Source organism: Eretmochelys imbricata, chromosome 5, assembly GCF_965152235.1.
Source record: "Eretmochelys imbricata isolate rEreImb1 chromosome 5, rEreImb1.hap1, whole genome shotgun sequence".
Taxonomy (NCBI): domain Eukaryota; kingdom Metazoa; phylum Chordata; order Testudines; family Cheloniidae; genus Eretmochelys; species Eretmochelys imbricata.
The window spans coordinates 53,263,736-53,283,239 of record NC_135576.1 but is presented as its reverse complement, the minus strand read 5'-3'; the positions used below and the strand labels follow the sequence as shown (position 1 = coordinate 53,283,239).

The following is a 19,504-nucleotide window of genomic DNA, read 5'->3' as shown; positions in this document are numbered from 1 at the left end:
CAACGCTGAGTGAGTAGAGGTCTGTTTCTCATTGACAAACTAGGAAGTGTTCCCATTAACCACCTAAAATGTATTCTCAGGTCGGTCATAAAATGCAAATTAAAGCTACCATGATGCTGAAGGCCATTCAGTACTATGGATTTGCTGGGGAAAAAAGAGAACATTTATTCCTTCTGTTATAAAAACATTGTCAAATTCTAGTCTTAGAGAACAGATTCAGAAGGTCTTTCAAATCCTGGGCTGCGCCAGACTACTGAAAAGTTGAATTGTGATGAAAGCTGGAGCTAGTCATTCTTCAGAGGTTTCAATTCTAACAAACAAGCCCCTTCCCTTTAGGCTCACTTGGAAAAACTTGTGAACTGCATTTCACCCAATAGGCTCGGGATGAAAGGTAAGCCTGAAACTGCCAACATTTATGCAACTATAAGTAGAAAAAGAGGAAGAAAGATATTTTTGTTAGCCTGGAAAAAAGTGCACCTTTAAGCACCATTTCTTTTTCTCTTGGACACCTCTCCAATAATTTTAACAATGGGCCAGATTTTGCCTCTCTTACATACATCGAGGAGTATCTTACTGTGTGAACAGTCCCACTGAAATCAATAGGACTTATTGTGGAATAAGGTACTGGAACATGGAAGAGTAGTGGAATGTGGCCTGTTTCTCTGAGTTTACCAGCTTGGAGAGTTTCTTACATCTCTGTTGTCATCTTCATCTTGCACCCTTTTTCTAAACTATCACAGCATAAGTCAGCTTGGAGAAGCTGGGAATGCAGGTGCCCAGGTGATCCTGCCTATCTACTTATGTAGGCCTAATATACAGTTGGTGGTGGCATCTTGGCTTCCAGCTGTCCATGTTCTAAATCAGGGGTTCCCAAAAGTCTGTCATATTGTGGGCCACTTTGCAAAACATAAGCCATGTCACAGACCTGCTCTCCTCCCAATCACAATCCCACCCTTCACTGCAGCAACTTGAGTGCTTAGTTACATGATAAAGTGATATTAGGGCAGAGTTGAAGATTAAAAATGTACTTACTTTAATATGCTTACTGTGGCTATTTGGATATGCCCTCCCCCCACCCCATTTTCATTTTGTACTTATGTTGTTTATTTCGGGTAGCACTTAACATTTATTATTGCTACAAAAATCTGCCTTCATTGCTTGTGGTCTCTGTTGTTTGATAGTCTTCGGATCAATTTACAGTTTGTTTGTTTCTGTCCTGCTGTACATTTTCTACCCTTCTCATGCTGGTTTTGTTCTAAAATTTGATCATGGGTGAAGTGAATGTATACTAAAGAAACACTTGACATTGTTGAAGTAGTCATGCACAACCTGCAGAGATGTGCTGGAGGTTTTTGTTTTTGTTTTTTGTTTTGATTCAACTGGATATAAGAGCCTCCAGAATTCCTCAAAGAAACCTGGAATGGGCTAGCAACAAGTGCCACTGCTTGAAAATGGATACATGCATCACCTTACCTTTAAAGCCCTTCACAACATTGTTCTGCCCTACTGATCTATTCTCGCATCCTATCATGCTTCTCCTTGCTGCCTCATCTGATCCACCTATTCATTAATTTCTCCCACAAACACCACAAGTTGCTTCTATCCTGTCTCTTGTACAAGGAATATTCTCCTAATTACTCCAAATAGGGGATGGATGGGATAGACAGCAGAGCCATGGCCAGCCATGCAGGTGGTGGTATGCTGCACCCTTTAAAGCAGTGTAGTAGCTTGTACATTTCCTGGCATACTGGAGAGATGCAGGAGGCACTCAGCTCCCCTTAGTGAGGGGCAGTTGTGTAGCACCACCAATGGGGCAATACAGCTCTTAGCAAACCACAAACGGAGCAGATTTTGGAGGAGCAGCCAAATTGCATGAGATCAGCATATTGCAGTTTCCTTAGAGATCTGGAGTAATTAGGATTGCATGCCCTGAGGAGGCTAAAACCAGACCAAAAGATGGTCATATGACATTCGCAATAGCGGAACCATAAACAGAGACTGAAATTACCTCTCCTGGTTGAATATATCAATGATCATAAGCAAATGGGAAAGAGAATGAAGGATCAAGAAACACAAGGGAGAGTTCACAAAAACAAACACACCCATAAGAATGGCCTATTCCTGATGTCTTTGCTCATATAAAACTTCCACTAATGCGAATGGGAGTTTTGCCTCCTTGATGACTACATAGTGGGCCCTGGCTAGCCACAAATTGAAAAAAAAAAAATCAAAGTATTTGTTAATGTCTTACCTTGTTCGCAAAGAGCACCTACATAGCTTGGCAGACAGAGACAAGTAAATAGATTGAGACCATCAATACACGTGGCTCCATTCCGGCAAGGATTGGACTGGCATTCATCGACATCTATATAAAAATGTAAAAGCATATTTAAAATATATTCACCTCCTTAAAGGGAAACAGTGTTTACCCTTATTCAGAATTAGTACTAAGAACAATTCCACTCATGAAAGATAAAGCATTGCAAAAGAGACTGCATAACTGCTTTTCTCATATGAGAATGATGACTTCTACATACAAAATAACCTCAGAAAAGCTATAGATGCTGAACAACAATTTCACATTTACATGCTTTTGAATCCTGCTGTGTGACTCCTGGATTAATTTCTGTAATTTGTATATTCATTTCCTAGCTGTCACTCCTTGTGTACCTCTGAAAGAAGATACAGTGTACTGTATCTTCTCTTCAGCTGGTTAATTATCTCTGTGAAGAGTATGACCTTCTCTAGACTGTGACCATGGTACACATCTTATCTAACAACATAAACAGTGCTTCTAGTTTTTCCCTGTAAAACTGCAAGCATTAGCATCTTATTGTATTGTTTATCCATTCCTTTCATGTCATGCTTTCTGCATGATCGGAACAAAGTTTCTTAAAGGCGTTCTCACTGTTTATTATTAGGTGTCTTGATTGATGATAATCTTCACAGAGAGATAGAGGAGACCTTTACCAGACTTATGATCCTGAGGCAAACAAAAGGTTCCTCTCTGCTAATCAAAATGTTAGCACCTGGTATTAAAATACCCAGACAGCTCCAATTTCTTTCTGTACAATAGTGTCTCCTGACCATCTAGTATGAAGAATTTGTGAGTCTGAGAATGAGAGAGAGCTGCGAGACAGATAGATCTGAATATGCAAACTGAACCTACAACTGTAATTTTTTAAGGAAATTTACTCTAGCACAGCTAAAGTTTAAACTTTCACCCAGATTTTGTGCATCAAAAATCTTGTTCAAAGTTGAATTGCTGATAGCCATTGAGTATCAAAATATAAAAAGAGTATTTTTATTTGACAACAGTGCTCAATGCATAGTTTCACAAGCACTTAAAACAGTCCTAGGTTAAACAACCTCACTGTCTAAAAGATCACACATACATATCATATAGGTTGGAAGTGTGTGTTTAAAGCCTGAAAAAATGTTACTTTCACCAGATTTTTGCTTGCTAGTTAAATGTAACAAGCTGTGTTATCCTGGGTTGTATTGGAATGTCTCATGTAGCCATATGTTGCGGTGGAGAGAGATTGGACATTAGACCCATGTATAGTCTGGTCAAGCTCTCTTAATTGGCATCAGAGTTGTCTAAATATTGATTTCAACATGGAACTGATTTCTCCCTGCCCACATCTGCTATTTGGCTGGTCAAATATCAGCAGGCATTAATATAGATAATGCCCTATTATTTGGGGGATTGAGGATTAAATAAAGTTTACCGCCTTCCTGAACCATTAGAAAAAGTTTATAAGAATTTACTGGTTAATTCAAAAGGGTGTAATCAATATGATAATTAGATTATACTGATTATTTGATATTAACCCACTTTATTTTGATATGATTTATGTATGTATTTTATTTGGTGTCTTTTTTTGTTTAGTTTAGTTAATAAATTGGACATAATTTGTGAATATTACCCTCTAGAGGTAGGTAGGTGTGTGGGGAGGGGACAGGAGAAGGCAACATGGGCAGGGAAAGAGAAGCATGTGTTTCTTTTGCTGCCTCTCTCTACCTGGATCATGTCCAACTACAGAGTCTTTCAAAGCCTCAGCATCTGTCAGTGTAACGATACATAATTCCGCTTCCAAAGCTAATATATGAAATGTTATTCTAGTCAATCTGCAGGCAATCCAGTACAAAAAAAGCTTTCAGGTTGGCATCATCTTACCCAATTCACACTGCTCGCCACTGAAACCTGGCATACATGTGCAGATGTAGTAAGAGCCACGTGGATAACAGGTACCCCCATGAAGGCAGGGATTACTTTTGCAGGGATCTTGGCCTGTGATATGAGTTAAAGAAAGAAAAATTGATACATTGTCTAAAATACTTGGTTAGTTGTTGGTTCTTTTAAGGAAGAAAGGTATTTCCTTATTTCTGCTTTGATGCTTCACTGCAGTTAAAGATTAAACCATTAAAAAAAGTTCTGTACTGCCTGGAGTTGTCATTTTCAATCACCATAATTTTCAGCCTTACCAATAACACTATATTCATGATAGAGAACAATAACTCATTTTCAGAGGTGTTTTATGTTTTTAAAATGACATTTTGTACTACTCCTGGAAATTGAAATATTCTATTGAGGATTTAGTTGGCGTGACATGGCAATTAATTATAGCCAAAAACAGTTAAACATATGTGCACAGTGAATAGAAAATGTATTCTTTTGAATGGGGTTAGTTTATATGGAATGGTTGGGTACCCAGAACATGCATCTTTTTAGCATACTGACTTGCTGTCATTTTGGAATGTTATACTTAACCATTTACTGCTCAGACACTCTTATTTCTTTGAAAGAATCTTTTGCTAATTAATATTCTTTCCCCAAATCATGCCCCAGTTGTCTTCCTTTAAAACATACTTTTAGAAAACAAACATAGTAGCTATATACGAGACTAAACCAAAATATTTAGGTAAAAACTTACCTGCCATGAAATCCCAGCATTTATTGGAATCATCATTTTAATACTGTTTTCTTACAGAGTGTAGATGTGTTCTACTGATCTTTATTTGAACTCAGTTCAAACTTAAACATTTGTACGTGGTATAGGCAAATAGGAACAATCACTGATACATATATTCATACAAAAGGTAGCTACTCTACATATCACCTGTGCTTTTTGCACTCTTAAGCATTCAGTAAACCAATTAATAAAGTGCTTCTGACCTGCAAGAAGGAAGCCCATGGCTATATTGGGAGTCTGAGAGAGCAGATATGAAGCAAAAGGTCCTATTTTAATCTAATTTGATTCAAAGACATGGGCAAATGTTTCAGACATTGTTTACATTTTCCAAATTAGTTTGTTTGTCCTTTATGGTATATAGGACACAATCCAAAGTCTTTCTATTGAGTTCAATTAATTACCCAAACTGTTTGAAAAATGATCAAAACTAGGATATTGACCACCTTTAAAATATTAGTCCAGGTCTTACCTCAACATGCCAGCCATATACAGGTAAATGATGAATAGTATCTATTGTACACAGAAATCATTCTATCTGTATAGCTTGTGTTATGCCAAATGCTGTCCAAGCCAAGGATCTTTGGTTTATATTTATATCAGACAGAAGCTGTATCAAACCAGTCAGATTGCTCAATAGCCAACCATTATTCAATAACTGAATTTTTTTAAAACCTCAAACTTCAGCCAGTCTTGGGACTAATCCTGTATATATTTTTTTTAAACTTGTATTATAGATAAGCCTGTCTGCAATTACTTGATGAGTTCCCTGGCTTTGTTCTCCAAATAAATTGGAATATTCCATGAAAGCCACTAGAGTTGTAGAATAATTGTACATTGCAATTGTCATGCTAATGCAACAACATTCATCAAATAAATTAATGATATCTACATATCCATTAGGAACATGAAAATAAAGTAACTACAACTGGATACTGTGCGAGGATCAATGTTCCTTTTCTTCTATATCATCACCTCAGATCTGAACCAAAACCCATTGATGCAAATGGAAGGTCACTTATGAATTAGTGAGCTTTGGATCAGCCCCCTAGTTTTCTTTGAACTTGTACTCAATAGGCTTCACCATTGTATTGATTTCAGCATTGTATAATGCTTTTATGTGTATTATCTTCATTGCCTTCCAAATGTAGTTTGATTCTCATATACAAGCACACGTTTGCTACCACCTAGTGTTTTAGTATAAAATAAAGTCTTCAAGTGAAAATAAAGAACAAATTAAATGTTTACTGGTAACAAAACAAGTTTATATGGTATTTATCAGATTGGGATCTCACCTGGTATATGGACCGCTGTGCCTTCAACAGAATCTCCACTGTTGCCGATCAGGAAATCTGATCCATTAGTGACGTCCAGAAGGAAAAATGATGAAGTTACAAGTTCAGTAGTGTTTAGGTCCTCTGTGCTCATTGTTGTCTGTTTATTATACTCAGGAATGTTTTCAGGGGCTGGAATCTTTGTTGCAATGTCAGAAGAAATTGTTGTGGACTCCTTCTGTCCTACCACAGTTGTTTGTGTTTCCAGGCTTATATCCAAAGATGGTAAAGATGAAGATAACATTGTAACAGTTGCCTGGCCAGGCTTAAATACTCCACCTGCTATACTTTCATGTGGCACTGAAGCTGGTGTGGTGTATAGCGTGGGCAAAGCTCCCTCAGTGCTGCTTTCATCTACTTGATTGGGATCTTTCACTTTCTCTGGAGAAGTTTCATCTTCTGCGCTAATTTCTGGAATATCTGTGTCTACTGTTTCTCCAGAATGTATAAAAGCTGTTGGTATGACATATTTTGATAGAGAATCTTCAGAAATGGTTGCTAGTTCTTCAGTAACTAATTCTATTATGGAAGTTTCTTTCTCCTTTGTTCTGTCTGTTATCTGTCCACTAAAATCAGGAGTACTTTCAACAGATGTGCTTTCTGATTCAGGTTCAGGAGAAGAGTCTAGTGGAGACTCAGTTTTAGTGGACAGCACTTTGGTGGGTGATTTGTAAGTTGCTGCAACATCAGAACTAACTTCTTTGAAGGTTTGGCCTGATGTTTGATTAGACCTGTCTGAATCAGTTGATGACAAAGTATTTGGAATGATTACTTCAGGGTATTCTGATACTTCATTAACCAACTGGATAGTTACTGGAGATTTTGGCATTTGAGTTACAGGAAAAGGTTTGGCTGGATCTGTTTCTTCAGATTCTGTTGATATGGTTTTTGTTTCTGTATAAACTGTATGATGTTTTACTTCCCTTATATTAGGTGACTCTGTTAAGTTTTGGGATACAAGTTGTGGGGTAACAATACTTACATCAGACATGTTTGCTGTGAAAGCCTGTTCTGTCTCAGTAGGTAAGTCGGGTCTAAAGGAAGGAAACAAAGGCTTCTCCTCATCAGGCTCTTCTTGTCCCATTCCTGAATACCCAGAGGTAGAGACTATTTCACTTTGATCTGCTATCACTTGGTTGTCTGACAAAGTACTTGATTCAGGGAGGCCTTCTGTTTTATTTTCTGGTGCTACATGTTTAGTTTCAAATGGAGATTCTTTGGCCTCTTCGCTTACTCGGGGGGGCACACTAGGGCTGGCCACTGATGATATTGTTGGAAGCAAAATATCCAGTTCAGAGAATTCACCAGTGATGGGAGTTTCCGTTGTGAACTGCATGACATCCCCTGAACCAAAATCCGTGTCATCTGATCTGGGTCTGTTCTCAGCTGTTACTGATTCATTATTTATTGACTTACTGGAAATAGTCATGGAAAGATTATCACCAGATCCATATAATTTCTCTTCAGCTGTAGAAAGATTAGATATTAAATCATACTCCTTCACTTCTTCAACATTTATGCTATCATTATTGCCATATGTTGAATGAGTCTCTGTATCTGGAGTTGTCTGCACACTTAGTATATCTTCATGCATTGGTTTAGAATGATCCACATCTATGATTGTTGTTTCATCTGATGTGATTCCTAGTCGTACTTCAATTAGTGTGATCTCATTAAAAGCAGAAACATTCCCTGTAACATTTCTGAAGTCATCAAGCTTTGGGAGGATTTTGTTTTCTATCCTTGTATCGTTTATTAAACTCTCATCTGTAAAGGTCTTCGGTTGAACACTAGTCGGGCTTGGTAAGATCTCTTTTTCTTCTGTGTGGGTGGAAAATAACACTGAAACAGTTTGTGATCCATTTAATACTGTCTCTGTGTTCAGTTCTTCAGAAGAGTTTTCCTCATGAGTATGAGGAGCAACTGTTATTTCCAGCGTTCGCAAATGGGTAGTAGATGCATCTGGGTGAAATGACCCCACAATGTCTACCCAGCCAGATCCTTCTCCAGAACTTTCATATAGTGGTGTGGGAGGCATTTTTGGTGTTGATGTTGCAAGTGCTTCCTCTGTTTCAAGATGAGGAGTTCCATTAAAGAATACAGAAGCAGCAGTTATGTTTTCATTAGTCATCAATTGTGAAGTTTCCTCTTGAGTAACAACTCGATCAGTAGCAGCTGGTGCTCCGTATGTTTCATTTTCTTCTACCCATTGAAAAGTTTCTTGTTTGTGAGAGTCTTCAGTGATTAAAAAAGAATGTGATGTCTCTTTTGTGGTAGCTTCTTTAGTACTGAAGTTCCTAGAACTTCCTTCAGCTAAAGCGGAGGTACTAGTGGCCATTTTCTCTGTTGTTTCGGAAACTGCCTTTGTTATAGAACTGAATAGCCTGAGTTCTTCACTGGAATCCTTGTTTGATTCAGTCTGACCACTTTCAAATTCTTGGGCTTTGTCAGTAGAAAGTCTTGGTCCCACACTTTCAGGATGAAATGCTTCAGGACTTAAAGTACTTGTGATTTCTTCTATAGCCACAGAATTCAGTGGCACTGCTGATGGAACACTAATAAATTCATCTCCTGATCCTTGTCCTGAAAACAATGTATCACTACTGATCTCTTTATTAGTTGGCTCGTCACCCTTGGGGATCAGAAGTGATCCATGAATGTCTTCTGCAGGGAAAATATTTTGTACCAAGTCTTTTTCTTTCTTTGTAAGTGTAGCTAGAGAGCTTATATCTTTGCTTTTAATTTTTATGGCCTCAGTTACTAGAGTAGTATCACTAAATGAAAGTATTTTTTCAACAGATTCAGTGCCAGAAATTATCTCCAATTTCTTTTCTTCTGAATATGGACTAACTGTGGGAACAACTAAAATTTCAAGTTGTTCTAGGGTAGATTCTGTACTTTTAATGACAGGATATTTTGTTGTTATTCCAGAGGGTTCTACAACTTTTTGTGAAGTTTCTGCAGAAATATTCTGGTCAGAACGTATATCTTTTTCCAAAGGAAGATTTGTAGCAAAAGTTCTTGTTATGGATTCAGTAGGCATTTGCTCTTCTATCTGTACCTCAGTGATGACTTTTCTTGTAATTCCAGTTCTAACTGTGCTGACTTCACTTTTGGTACTCATGACTAAATTTGCAGACTCAACAGGAAAGGAATAACCCACAGATGCTGTACTGATAATTTCTCTTTCATCTTCTGTTGCTTGTGTTTCTGGTCTTCTAACTGCTGAATGTGGTGAAGCTGTAGTTTTTGTAAAAGACTCAATGACAGAATCCACTTCTCCAGAACCCTGATCAATTAATGGGAAATTAGTACCAAGTACTTTTTCTGTAGAACCATCTGGCACTGGTACCATGGTACCGCTCTCATCTCTGGATTCTTCTCCAGAGCCTGCCTCCATAAGGATAATGTTCTCTGCTGAGATGGTTGGTGAGCTGTCTCTTCCACTTTCACTTTCTGTAGATTCAGTTACTGTGTTTATACTGCTGACAGCATGTGTCACAATGGTGTCAGGAGAAGTGATTTTAACAACAGACTCCACAGAAGAGGTGACCCCAAAGTTTTCTAAGTATTTAGTTTGCTCTTCTGTTGCAATATGAGTTGTCATTTCTTTTCTAGATTGAGTAAAAGATTTTTCTTGAGAAGGAAGAGTTGTAATCAAATAATATGCTTCTGTTTCATGTTTTTGTTCTCCTGGCTTACCTGTACTAAAAATGTCCTTAGATACCTGCCTTCCTATTCCAGCTTCCTTAGTTGAGTCATCTGACTCAGTATTTAACACTGACTTTGTTGCTTCAATGGTTGTTGTATATTCCACAGATGAAGTATCTGTGCTGTAGACATCTCTTTCCTGCTTTTTCGTTTGAGTTTCAATGCCCCCAGTCACAGACCCCAATAGAACTGAAATAATGGCAGTAGAATCAATAACATCTCTTTCTCCAGAACCTAGATCAATAAATGGGGGATCAGTACTTACCACTCTTCTTGTGACACCCCCTGAAATTATGTCTCCAATGGTTTTCTGAGTGTATGTCGGTTCTTCCCCAGATCCTTCATCTATAAAAAGGCTTTTCTCTGTGGAGAAAGGAGCAGCAGTAAACACTTTGCTTTCAGGCCATGTGGAATCTGTCATTGGTATTGTTTTGCTGAGAGTAGTGGATTCCTGACCTACAATTCCAATTGTGTTACTAGAGCTTTCCTGTCCATCACTGAATACTGACTTTCCTATCTCAACAGTAGAAGAATGTTCCTTAGTTGAAGAAGCGGTGTTCTGTGCTTCTTTTTCATCTTCTTTCATTGTCATTTCCGTTCCAGTAGCACTGCTAACTCCTTTTTCAGTAACCAACCCAACAACAGATGTGGTAGTAGCAGTTTCTTCAGAACTTTGATCAAAAACAGAAGAAGTGCTGCTAGTTTCCTTACGCAAAGAAATGGTGGCTCCTGAAACAGTGGCAGTAATTTCTGTCGTCAGCAGTTTGCCAGACCCTAAGAAAGTTTCTTCTACTGAAATCTTTTCAGTAACTAGAGTCTCTGTCACCATAGCTGAAGTTTGAGCAACATCCTCCTCTTCTACATCTCCAGAGCCTTCTGGTATTATAAATGAAGTAGGACTTGCCACAGACTTCACTATATGACTTCTTGTTGTTGTTTCTACGAGGGTTTCCAGTGGAGGAATTCTATCAGGCTTAATAGTTGATTTATAATCATCTCTTAGAATAGAGGTTTCCTTTTCTGGCATACGGTCTTTTAGGCCTATGTCTACGGTAGCGGTATCAGACACTGGACTGGGAGCAGAAGTTGCGGCAGAACTTTTTTCTGCATGTTCTTTTATTGTCATTTTCACCATTTCTGAAAAGACAGGACCAGGGAACTCAGGGTCAATGGCAGCATCTCCAGAAGACTCTATAGTAATCAAAGGCAAGGTTTTGGGGTCTTTAGTTGAGCTTTGCTGAAATTCAATTCCATGATGTTTTAAGGTCTCTAAAGTTTCTGATGAAGATTGCCCATATATAGATGGTACCTCAGATTTATTTGTAGTGGCAACTTCTGATTCACTACTTAAAACAGGTTCCAACATTGCAACATCTGCTGTAGGTTGTTGTGTAACTTCAAATGCCCCTATTATTTCTCTAGATACATCTGGTTGCATTGTACCAGAGGCCTCATTTTCAGATATTATGGTGTTAGTTTTGTTGATTTGTGAAAATTTGACATTTTTGGAATGTGTAACACTTTCAATTTGGTCACTTCTTGCTTCTTCAGCTTTTGTGTCTTTAGGTGCACTGGTCACCTGTTGCTTTCCATTGATGAACTGCAATGCTGGAGGAGTTGTAACATCAGTAGTATTTTCACAGTCTTCATCTTCTTCAAACTCAAAAACTGGAAATAAAGATTCCATAAAGATTCCAGCAGGGTACTCAGAAGACTCTTGATCAGGGACTGAGGTACAAGGTTCAGCCTGTGGTGAGTCTGCATCTATGGGGGGTTCATCTGTTGTGTGTGAATGTATTTCATAATCAAATAGATCTGCAAAAAGAAAGAGCTTTTCACAATCCTTAAATGACAAGTGTGGTAATGAATTATATTAGCCATAGACAGGACAAACAATTTATCATAGCAAAAATAAATGCATTTCAAATTAAATAAATTAAATATAGTATGTTATTTTATTAGCAAAATAAGTTAAATATAACCTGTTTTAAAAACTGCACACTTGCTTTACCAGTTCAAATGGTTTTGCACACAGAGGTCACCAATTTTTAAACACCATTGATTGTCATAAAACACGTGTGTTTAGTCACAGAAATAGCCTTGTGCTGACTTCTCCTTCAGTAGATTTACACTATTCTATACAAATGTAAAGGGGGGCAGAGAAAAAAAATCAGTTTTAGATAGAAGAAGCTATCAGCGGTGCCCAACTGCAATATTACTTCTGTGGATTTGTGGCATAAACTAATCTTCCTTAGCAACTGAGATGAAGCCTCCCATGTTCAAAAAAAAAAAAAAAGTACAGCACATGTCTTCCCAATGCCATTTGTCCTGAATACATGCTAGCTTGAATGAAAGTAATTGCTTCAAGGTTATATGAGACACTCTGCTCTGTACTCTTGACCATTTGGTTAGTAAATGATAGGTCACTCCTCAGGTGCATTATGGCTATTGAGAAAATATATTAAATAATAAATCATACATAAAAATATATTGTACGCAAAAATGATGCCATAGAACATATACATTTATTAAATTCAATGAGACTTGATAAATGCCAGTTAATTTTTTCTGCAGTTATACCTTGAATAGTATTACTGTTTACATATACTGCAAAAAATTTGATGTTTTTCTTTAGGGCAATTGAACAAATATTGAGATGGAGATTTCCAAATGCTTGTAAGAAATTTAGGTATAGAAATCTCATTGAATTCCACTGGGATCTATGCTCCTAAATTCTTCGGGTGTTTTTGAAAATCTCCCCCGACATGTACATTTTATCTCAGATCTTCTGGACTATAGGATGCATGTCACCTTCAGATAAGCAAGAGTTATAAGCTCTCTTTGTCTTATACTTGGTCTTATAGAACTCTTTGCTCCACTGACTTGTAGACAGAAAGTTTTGTGCTGCTGTACACAACTTTTAATCTACAAATTTCTCTTACATGTAATTCTAGACAAATAAGATAAACCAGATCCTTAGCTGGTGTAAACTGAGGTAGCCAATGGAGCTGCACCTGTTTACACCAGTAGAGAATCTGGCCTGACATAGCTAGCTTCTACCCTTTAGCATGATCAGATAAATGCTACTCACCCTATGAACCTGAAAAGCTAAATTAAAGGAAAGATTCTGTTCCTGCTATATACACCGTGAATGACATAGTACAATAACTCCTCACTTAACGGTGTAGTTATGTTCCTGAAAAATGCGACTTTAAGCTAAATGATATTTAGCGAATCCAATTTCCCCATGAGTATTAATGTAACTGGGGCTGGGGAGTTAGGTTCCAGGGAAATTTTTTCGCCAGACAAAAGAAATTATGTGCAGTTTGACTCTCAGCTGTGACTAGGTAAGTGAATATCCTCTGGCCCCAGAGCTCTGGTGAGGGTGTGGGTCAACAACACCCCCACTCCTAGGCCTGCAGAGTCCTCCCTGTGCAAGCTCTGTGGGTTTGAGCTCAACGGGAGCCAGGCAGAGCGGGCAAGTGGCAGCACATAGGAGGGGACACTGCTGCATCCTTCCCCAGCAGCCGATGGAGATGTCTCCGCTGGCCTCTGAGCAGCAGATCACACAAATGCCTGCTCCAGTTAGTCATTGAATGGCCCCCCAGCCCCCCGGGGTGCTGGGGAGACCAGTCATCTCCTAAGGGAACTAATCTGCCAGGTTGCATGGTATGCTTGGGACGCACAACGCAGAGGCACGTGGCCTCTAGATCTCTGCAGAGCTGGAGACAGCCACAGGCTTCTGGGCCACAGGCGCCTACTTTTCAAACTGCTGGGGTGTGCTCACCCCCAGGCTCTGCCCCAGGACCCGCCACCCACTCCGCCCCTTCCCCCGACGCCCCACCTTGCCACTTCCCACCCACCTCTTCACTTCCACCCCGCTTCTTCCCATGCAATTCCACCCCTCCCCCGAGCACGCTGGGTCATCATTCCTCCCTGCTCCCTCCGAGCCTCCCTGCACACCGTGAAACAGCTGATTGCAGCGGGTGGGACACGTGGAGGGGGAGTGGGGAAGCGCGGATCCGTGGGGCCTGTTGGAGATGTTGGAGGCGGGTGGAAAGTGTTAGAACATTGCACAACTTTCATAGAATCATAGAATATCAGGGTTGGAAGGGACCTCAGGAGGTCATCTAGTCCAACCCCCTGCTCAAAGCAGGACCAATCCCCAACTAAATCATCCCAGCCAGGGCTTTGTAAAGCCTGACTTTTAAAAGCTTCAAAGGAAGGAGATTCCACCATCTCCCTAGGTAACACATTCCAGTGCTTCACCACCCTCCTGGTGAAAAAGTTTTTCCTAATATCCAACCTAAACCTCCCACACTGCAACTTGAGACCATTACTCCTCACTCTGTCATCTGCTACAACTGAGAACAGTTTAGATCCATCCTCTTTGGAACCCCCTCTTTCAGGTACTTGAAAGCAGCTATCAAATCCCCCCTCATTCTTCTCTTCTGTAGACTAAACAATCCCAGTTCCCTCAGCCTCTCCTCATAAGTCATGTGTTCCAGTCCCTTAATCATTTTTGTTGCCCTCCGCTGGATGTTTTCCAATTTTTCCACATCCTTCTTGTCGTGTGGGGCCCAAAACTGGACACAGTACTCCAGATGAGGTCTCACCAATGTCGAATAGAGGGGAACGATCACATCCCTCGATCTGCTGGCAATGCCCCTACTTATGCACCCCAAAATGCCATTGGCCTTCTTGGCAACAAGGGCACACTGTTGACTCATATCCAGCTTCTCGTCCACTGTAACCCCTAGGTCCTTTTCTGCAGAACTGCTGCCAAGCTATTCAGTCCCTAGTCTGTAGCAGTGCATGGGATTCTTCCATCCTAAGTGCAGGACTCTGCATTTGTCCTTGTTGAACCTCATCAGATTTCTTTTGGCCCAATCCTCCAATTTGTCTAGGTCCCTCTGTATCCTATCCCTACCCTTCAGCGTATCTACCTCTCCTCCCAGTTTAGTGTCATCTGCAGACTTGCTGAGGATGCAATCCACGCCATCCTCCAGATCATTAATGAAGATATTGAACAAAACTGGCCCCAGGACCGACCCTTGGGGCACTCCACTTGATACCAGCTGCCAACTAGACATGGAGCCATTGATCACTACCTGTTAAGCCCGACGATCTAGCCAGCTTTCTATCCACCTTATAGTCCATTCATCCAGCCCATACTTCTTTAACTTGCTGGCAAGAATACTGTGGGAGACCGTGTCAAAAGCTTTGCTAAAGTCAAGGAATAAAACGTCCACTGCTTTCCCCTCATCGACAGAGCCAGTTATCTTATCATAGAAGGCAATTAGATTAGTCAGGCATGACTAATCTAACTTTAAACAAGCATATTCTCTAATAAACAGTGATGTAATAACAAAACAACTTTAACCAGGAAGACTTTAAGTGAGGAGTTACTGTACCATAAATAAATTAACCTTCCTGATTAAAAAATTCTTACAAGATGTAAAAAAGCAAATTGTGACAAAGTGCTATTCCTTTAAAATAATTCTCCTAAATGTGAGCATCAGTTAATTACAGGGATTTTGTAACCTTTGGTGGTATAGTAATCACTTTGATCATTATGCAGAAGAATGTGTTAAGTCAAATGAAGATAATGGGCAATATTTTGAAGTCTGTGATTTTCCACAGATCCAGTTTCATTATTTTGTTCATGCAAACTATGCCAGAACAATCTACATCTGCATTTTGAGCCTGGAAAAAATAGTTTCAGAGTATTGCACCTCGTATGACCAGATTTGCACCTGCAACTGGATTTTTAAAAATCTTGCCCAGTGTCTTGCTAATGACTATGGGCCAAGTCCTGAAGAATTTACTTGGTCCTTAATCAGGTAAAACTTCAGCTGAGGAGACAATGGGAGGCTTGGGTGAGGAATATAGTAAAAACTAAGTAAGGGCTTCGGGATTTGGTGCAAGCTAATAGTTATGAAGTGTATGCAATCATGACACACCCCAACCAAAACTCTGGACTTAATCATCACACAAACTGTGGGGAAATTGAGATCCATGTCCAATGTTTGTAGGTCAGCCCATCTCTAGTATTCTGTATTTCTATTAAAATATTATAGGACATGTTTGAAAAACGTTGGCTGAGACTCCGTGTTGCATCTCTCAGTGGCACAGCACAAACCTCGTAGCCTGGGGCAGAGGGCTTTAAGGTGCTTTAAACAACATCTGTGCCCTCCCTATGTAGTAGTAGGATTTTATGTTTGTATTTTGTGTAATTTAGAATGAAGGATAAAGAATTTTGTGTAGCATGTATTAAATGTATTGAAGTATGGTTTGATCATATCCTGCCAGCCACCCTTTCTGAAAGCAGAAAGGAATTGGCCTAGTGTGCCATTGGTAAAGATGCATCAGACAGAATCTTGTGTCTGAAGTGGATTTCAAGGTAGTGACAGACCTTTAGGGTCACCACTTTGTTATAGGTTTAGCATTTTGAAATAAGTAAAAGAATGCAATGACTGTTTTCTTCTGCATTGCAAATTGATGTTCCTGTTCAAATGCTCTGTGTAAATCAATCCTGTTTTGTGTGCAAATGAGGAATGTGTGTGCTAAAAGATAAGTGTGAAGGCCATCACCGGACCAGATGTTCTAGGGATGAATCGAGAATGGACTGGAAGCGCCCGGAGATTGTCACGACCGACAGAACCCGGCTCCTCCTTACCCGTGATCAACCTAGCTGGCCACTAGATTGATCCAGACTCTGGACAGGTAACTATAAAATCGACTGGAGGGACAGAGAGAGAGAGAGAGAGAGAGAGAGAGAGAGAGAGAGCGCATGTGTGTGATTGAATGCATATGCTAATTGCGGTGTATCGCCTTTTCCCTGGAAAAAGATTCTGTGTGCTTCTTATAAGCATAACAACTATTCTCTGCAGCTCTAGAGGCCAACGTAGCCCCATGCATAACTTACACAGCACAAATTATGGTAACCTACTTGGGCTGCCCTGTGGGTGACTGTGATGCTGAGACTTCTCCCTCCCTTACAGTTGGACTTTTTGGGAGGCCTTACTGGGCAGGGCAGGGCTACCTAACATAATGCCTCCTCCAGCGGAATTCTCCTTAGCTGGCTTCAGGGTGTTTACAAACCCTTTTTGCTGCCACAGGACCATCCAGGGACACAGCAGGAGGAAGGATCCTGCCCCTCTATTTTCTTCACTATCAAAAAGATTTGAAATACTGATCGCTGTACCTGTTTGATAAAAGATTAAAACCACTTGCTGTATTTTTGTCAGTTTTATTCATAAAGACAAACCCACTGTGTATTATATTTTGTAATGAAACTATTTTTATAAATAGATCCTACAGGATTAAAAATACATTTATAAATAAAAGAAATCAAAATAAATCTCCTACCTGACGAGAAACAAACCGCAAGAAACTTTAGGACTTGATGATGGAATCATATTCCACCACAACACAGAACCGATAAAACAAAAGTGTGCTCTATGACAGCCTATGAGCAATCCATTAAATGCCAAAAATCTGGGAAAGAATTCAACATGACTAATTACGTTGACAGACGGTAGAATTTAAGCACATAACCCCCATACACTGTTATGACAACGTGTCCCAGTACATTAGATTGGGCTAATGTACCTCCCTGATTTTCTAAAGCTTCTTCATTCATACTGCTCATGTTTTGCCATTGCTACTTCAAACATTTCTATTAATCTCCCACTCCACTTGTGCATTTTTCGGTCTGGCTTGCAATGCAGGAGAACAAAGTATCTTCCTCTGAAGTGGTTTCTAACTTTAATCAGAAATGGGGGAGGGTCTGCATTCTTCTGTACCTTAGAATTTTTTTTAAAATATATGGAGTAGAGATGTAAGTTGCCATCAAAATATTCCTGACCCAATGGGCTTTGATTTGATTTTGGACCTACTTTGTGACTATGTGAACAGTGCCATATCTGTTTCCTCTCTCTCAATTTCTTATACAAATACACACACTCAGAATTCTGTAATATCTTAAATCTGCCCCAATTGGGGAAAGACAGAATTATTTTGAGATTAACAAGGACTCCAGCACATATAGCCAAAGAGCGGTAGCCGTTCCCACAAGCTTACTGATTTTAACCAATTGTTGTAAATCATTTACCTCAAGTGACTTCATTCATACATTTTTTCCGCGTAATAGAGTGCTATATCTATTTTAGCTTTCAATGGCAGACTTCATGGTATAAGTATGATTATGTGAAAGTACTGTTCAGTTCTGCTTGCCAAATAAAGGCAAAGAAATATTGATACTGAGAATTTTCTTGTGAAATTTGGCAACTAGCAAACATAGAGGGAAGGAAGGAGTGAAATGCCTGCCAATTTGCAGGATTAATGACCATAATGCTACCCATAAATCAACTTTGAGAGACGTGTCTACTACTCAGCAGTAAAGCCATTTTTGGAAGACCCACTTCGGGAAGGCAGTATTTCTGGGCAATATATTAAGGGCTTGATTTTCAAAATAAATATGAAGCCCTAAGCCATGTGCAATTGCACATCTTCTTTATAACACTATTAATGCCACCATGCATGGAAACTGGGTATATGCAAGTGCAAATGACATATTAGACCTACTGTGGGACTTTTGACTAAGAAAGGTCTTCAATATTTGGGTAGTAGAGAATTTAGTATAACTGAAAACAAAATAAATCACAATAAACAAAGCACCACACTTTCAGTACATTGCACACACAAATGTGGATATGCATGACTATCTTGTGGAAACAGTTACTATGACCATACACACAACTGAAGTAGTTGTAAGAGCAAATGCCCAGTCAAACTGACTAAACAGGGCTCAAGAAATTACTATGATTTCACCCATTGTCATAGGAATTGTATTCGCTAGTTAGGCATGAGAATATGCACATGGTTTTGCACAAAAATGTACACTGTAAATTCTGAAAATCTGGACTGAACTGTACAAGCAATACTTTGTGGGAGGGTAACATGTCTAACAAGTTCTGACCAGTGCATTATTATTGTAATAACGCACACCTGGGAACCACTCAGATTACTAGCTCAGTCTAAATCATTTATGGTAGATTTATGGTAGATTAATGAATTTAATGAATAACATCTGTTCCAAACTCACCTAGATGACATGTACAAATGCATATAATACTGAGGCAAGCAAAGATCTCTGTCAGACCATACTATATTTTGTTAGCTTTTTCAAGATCTAACGTGACATGACGGTCCTGCATAAAAGCAACTCTGCTTAGGTATGAAACTATAATATGGCTCAGATAAACTTTCAGGTTGACTCCCTTCTGAAACATTCAGCACTGTTGCATGGCAGAATAACTGGCCTATAAGAAAACAGTATCATAAAGCAGTAGTACCCCAACCTTATTACACAGGAGGACACATAAACCTAAACATAACCTTGTGTGAGGTAAACAGATTCTATATATTCTAATAAGATTTAAAGTAATAGAATCATAGAATATCAGGGTTGGAAGGGACCTC

The 19,504-nt window shown here is 39.3% G+C and overlaps 2 protein-coding genes across 2 annotated transcripts in view; both read right to left on the bottom strand.

Moving 5' to 3' along the window:
• The window catches only part of LOC144264567 (versican core protein-like), a 122,950-nt gene that overhangs the window by 29,126 nt on the left and 74,320 nt on the right, over nt 1–19,504 (bottom strand). Inside the window, exons 6-7 of the mRNA XM_077816326.1 lie at nt 4,181–4,294; nt 2,252–2,365 (exon numbers count right to left, since the gene is read on the bottom strand). Coding sequence (XP_077672452.1) covers nt 2,252–2,365; nt 4,181–4,294 — 228 coding nt within the window. The remainder of the gene's footprint in view (nt 1–2,251; nt 2,366–4,180; nt 4,295–19,504) is intronic.
• LOC144264926 (versican core protein-like) overlaps nt 6,252–19,504 on the bottom strand; it is a 38,758-nt gene continuing 25,505 nt past the window's right edge. The window contains exon 4 of the mRNA XM_077816927.1: nt 6,252–11,849. Coding sequence (XP_077673053.1) covers nt 6,252–11,849 — 5,598 coding nt within the window. The remainder of the gene's footprint in view (nt 11,850–19,504) is intronic.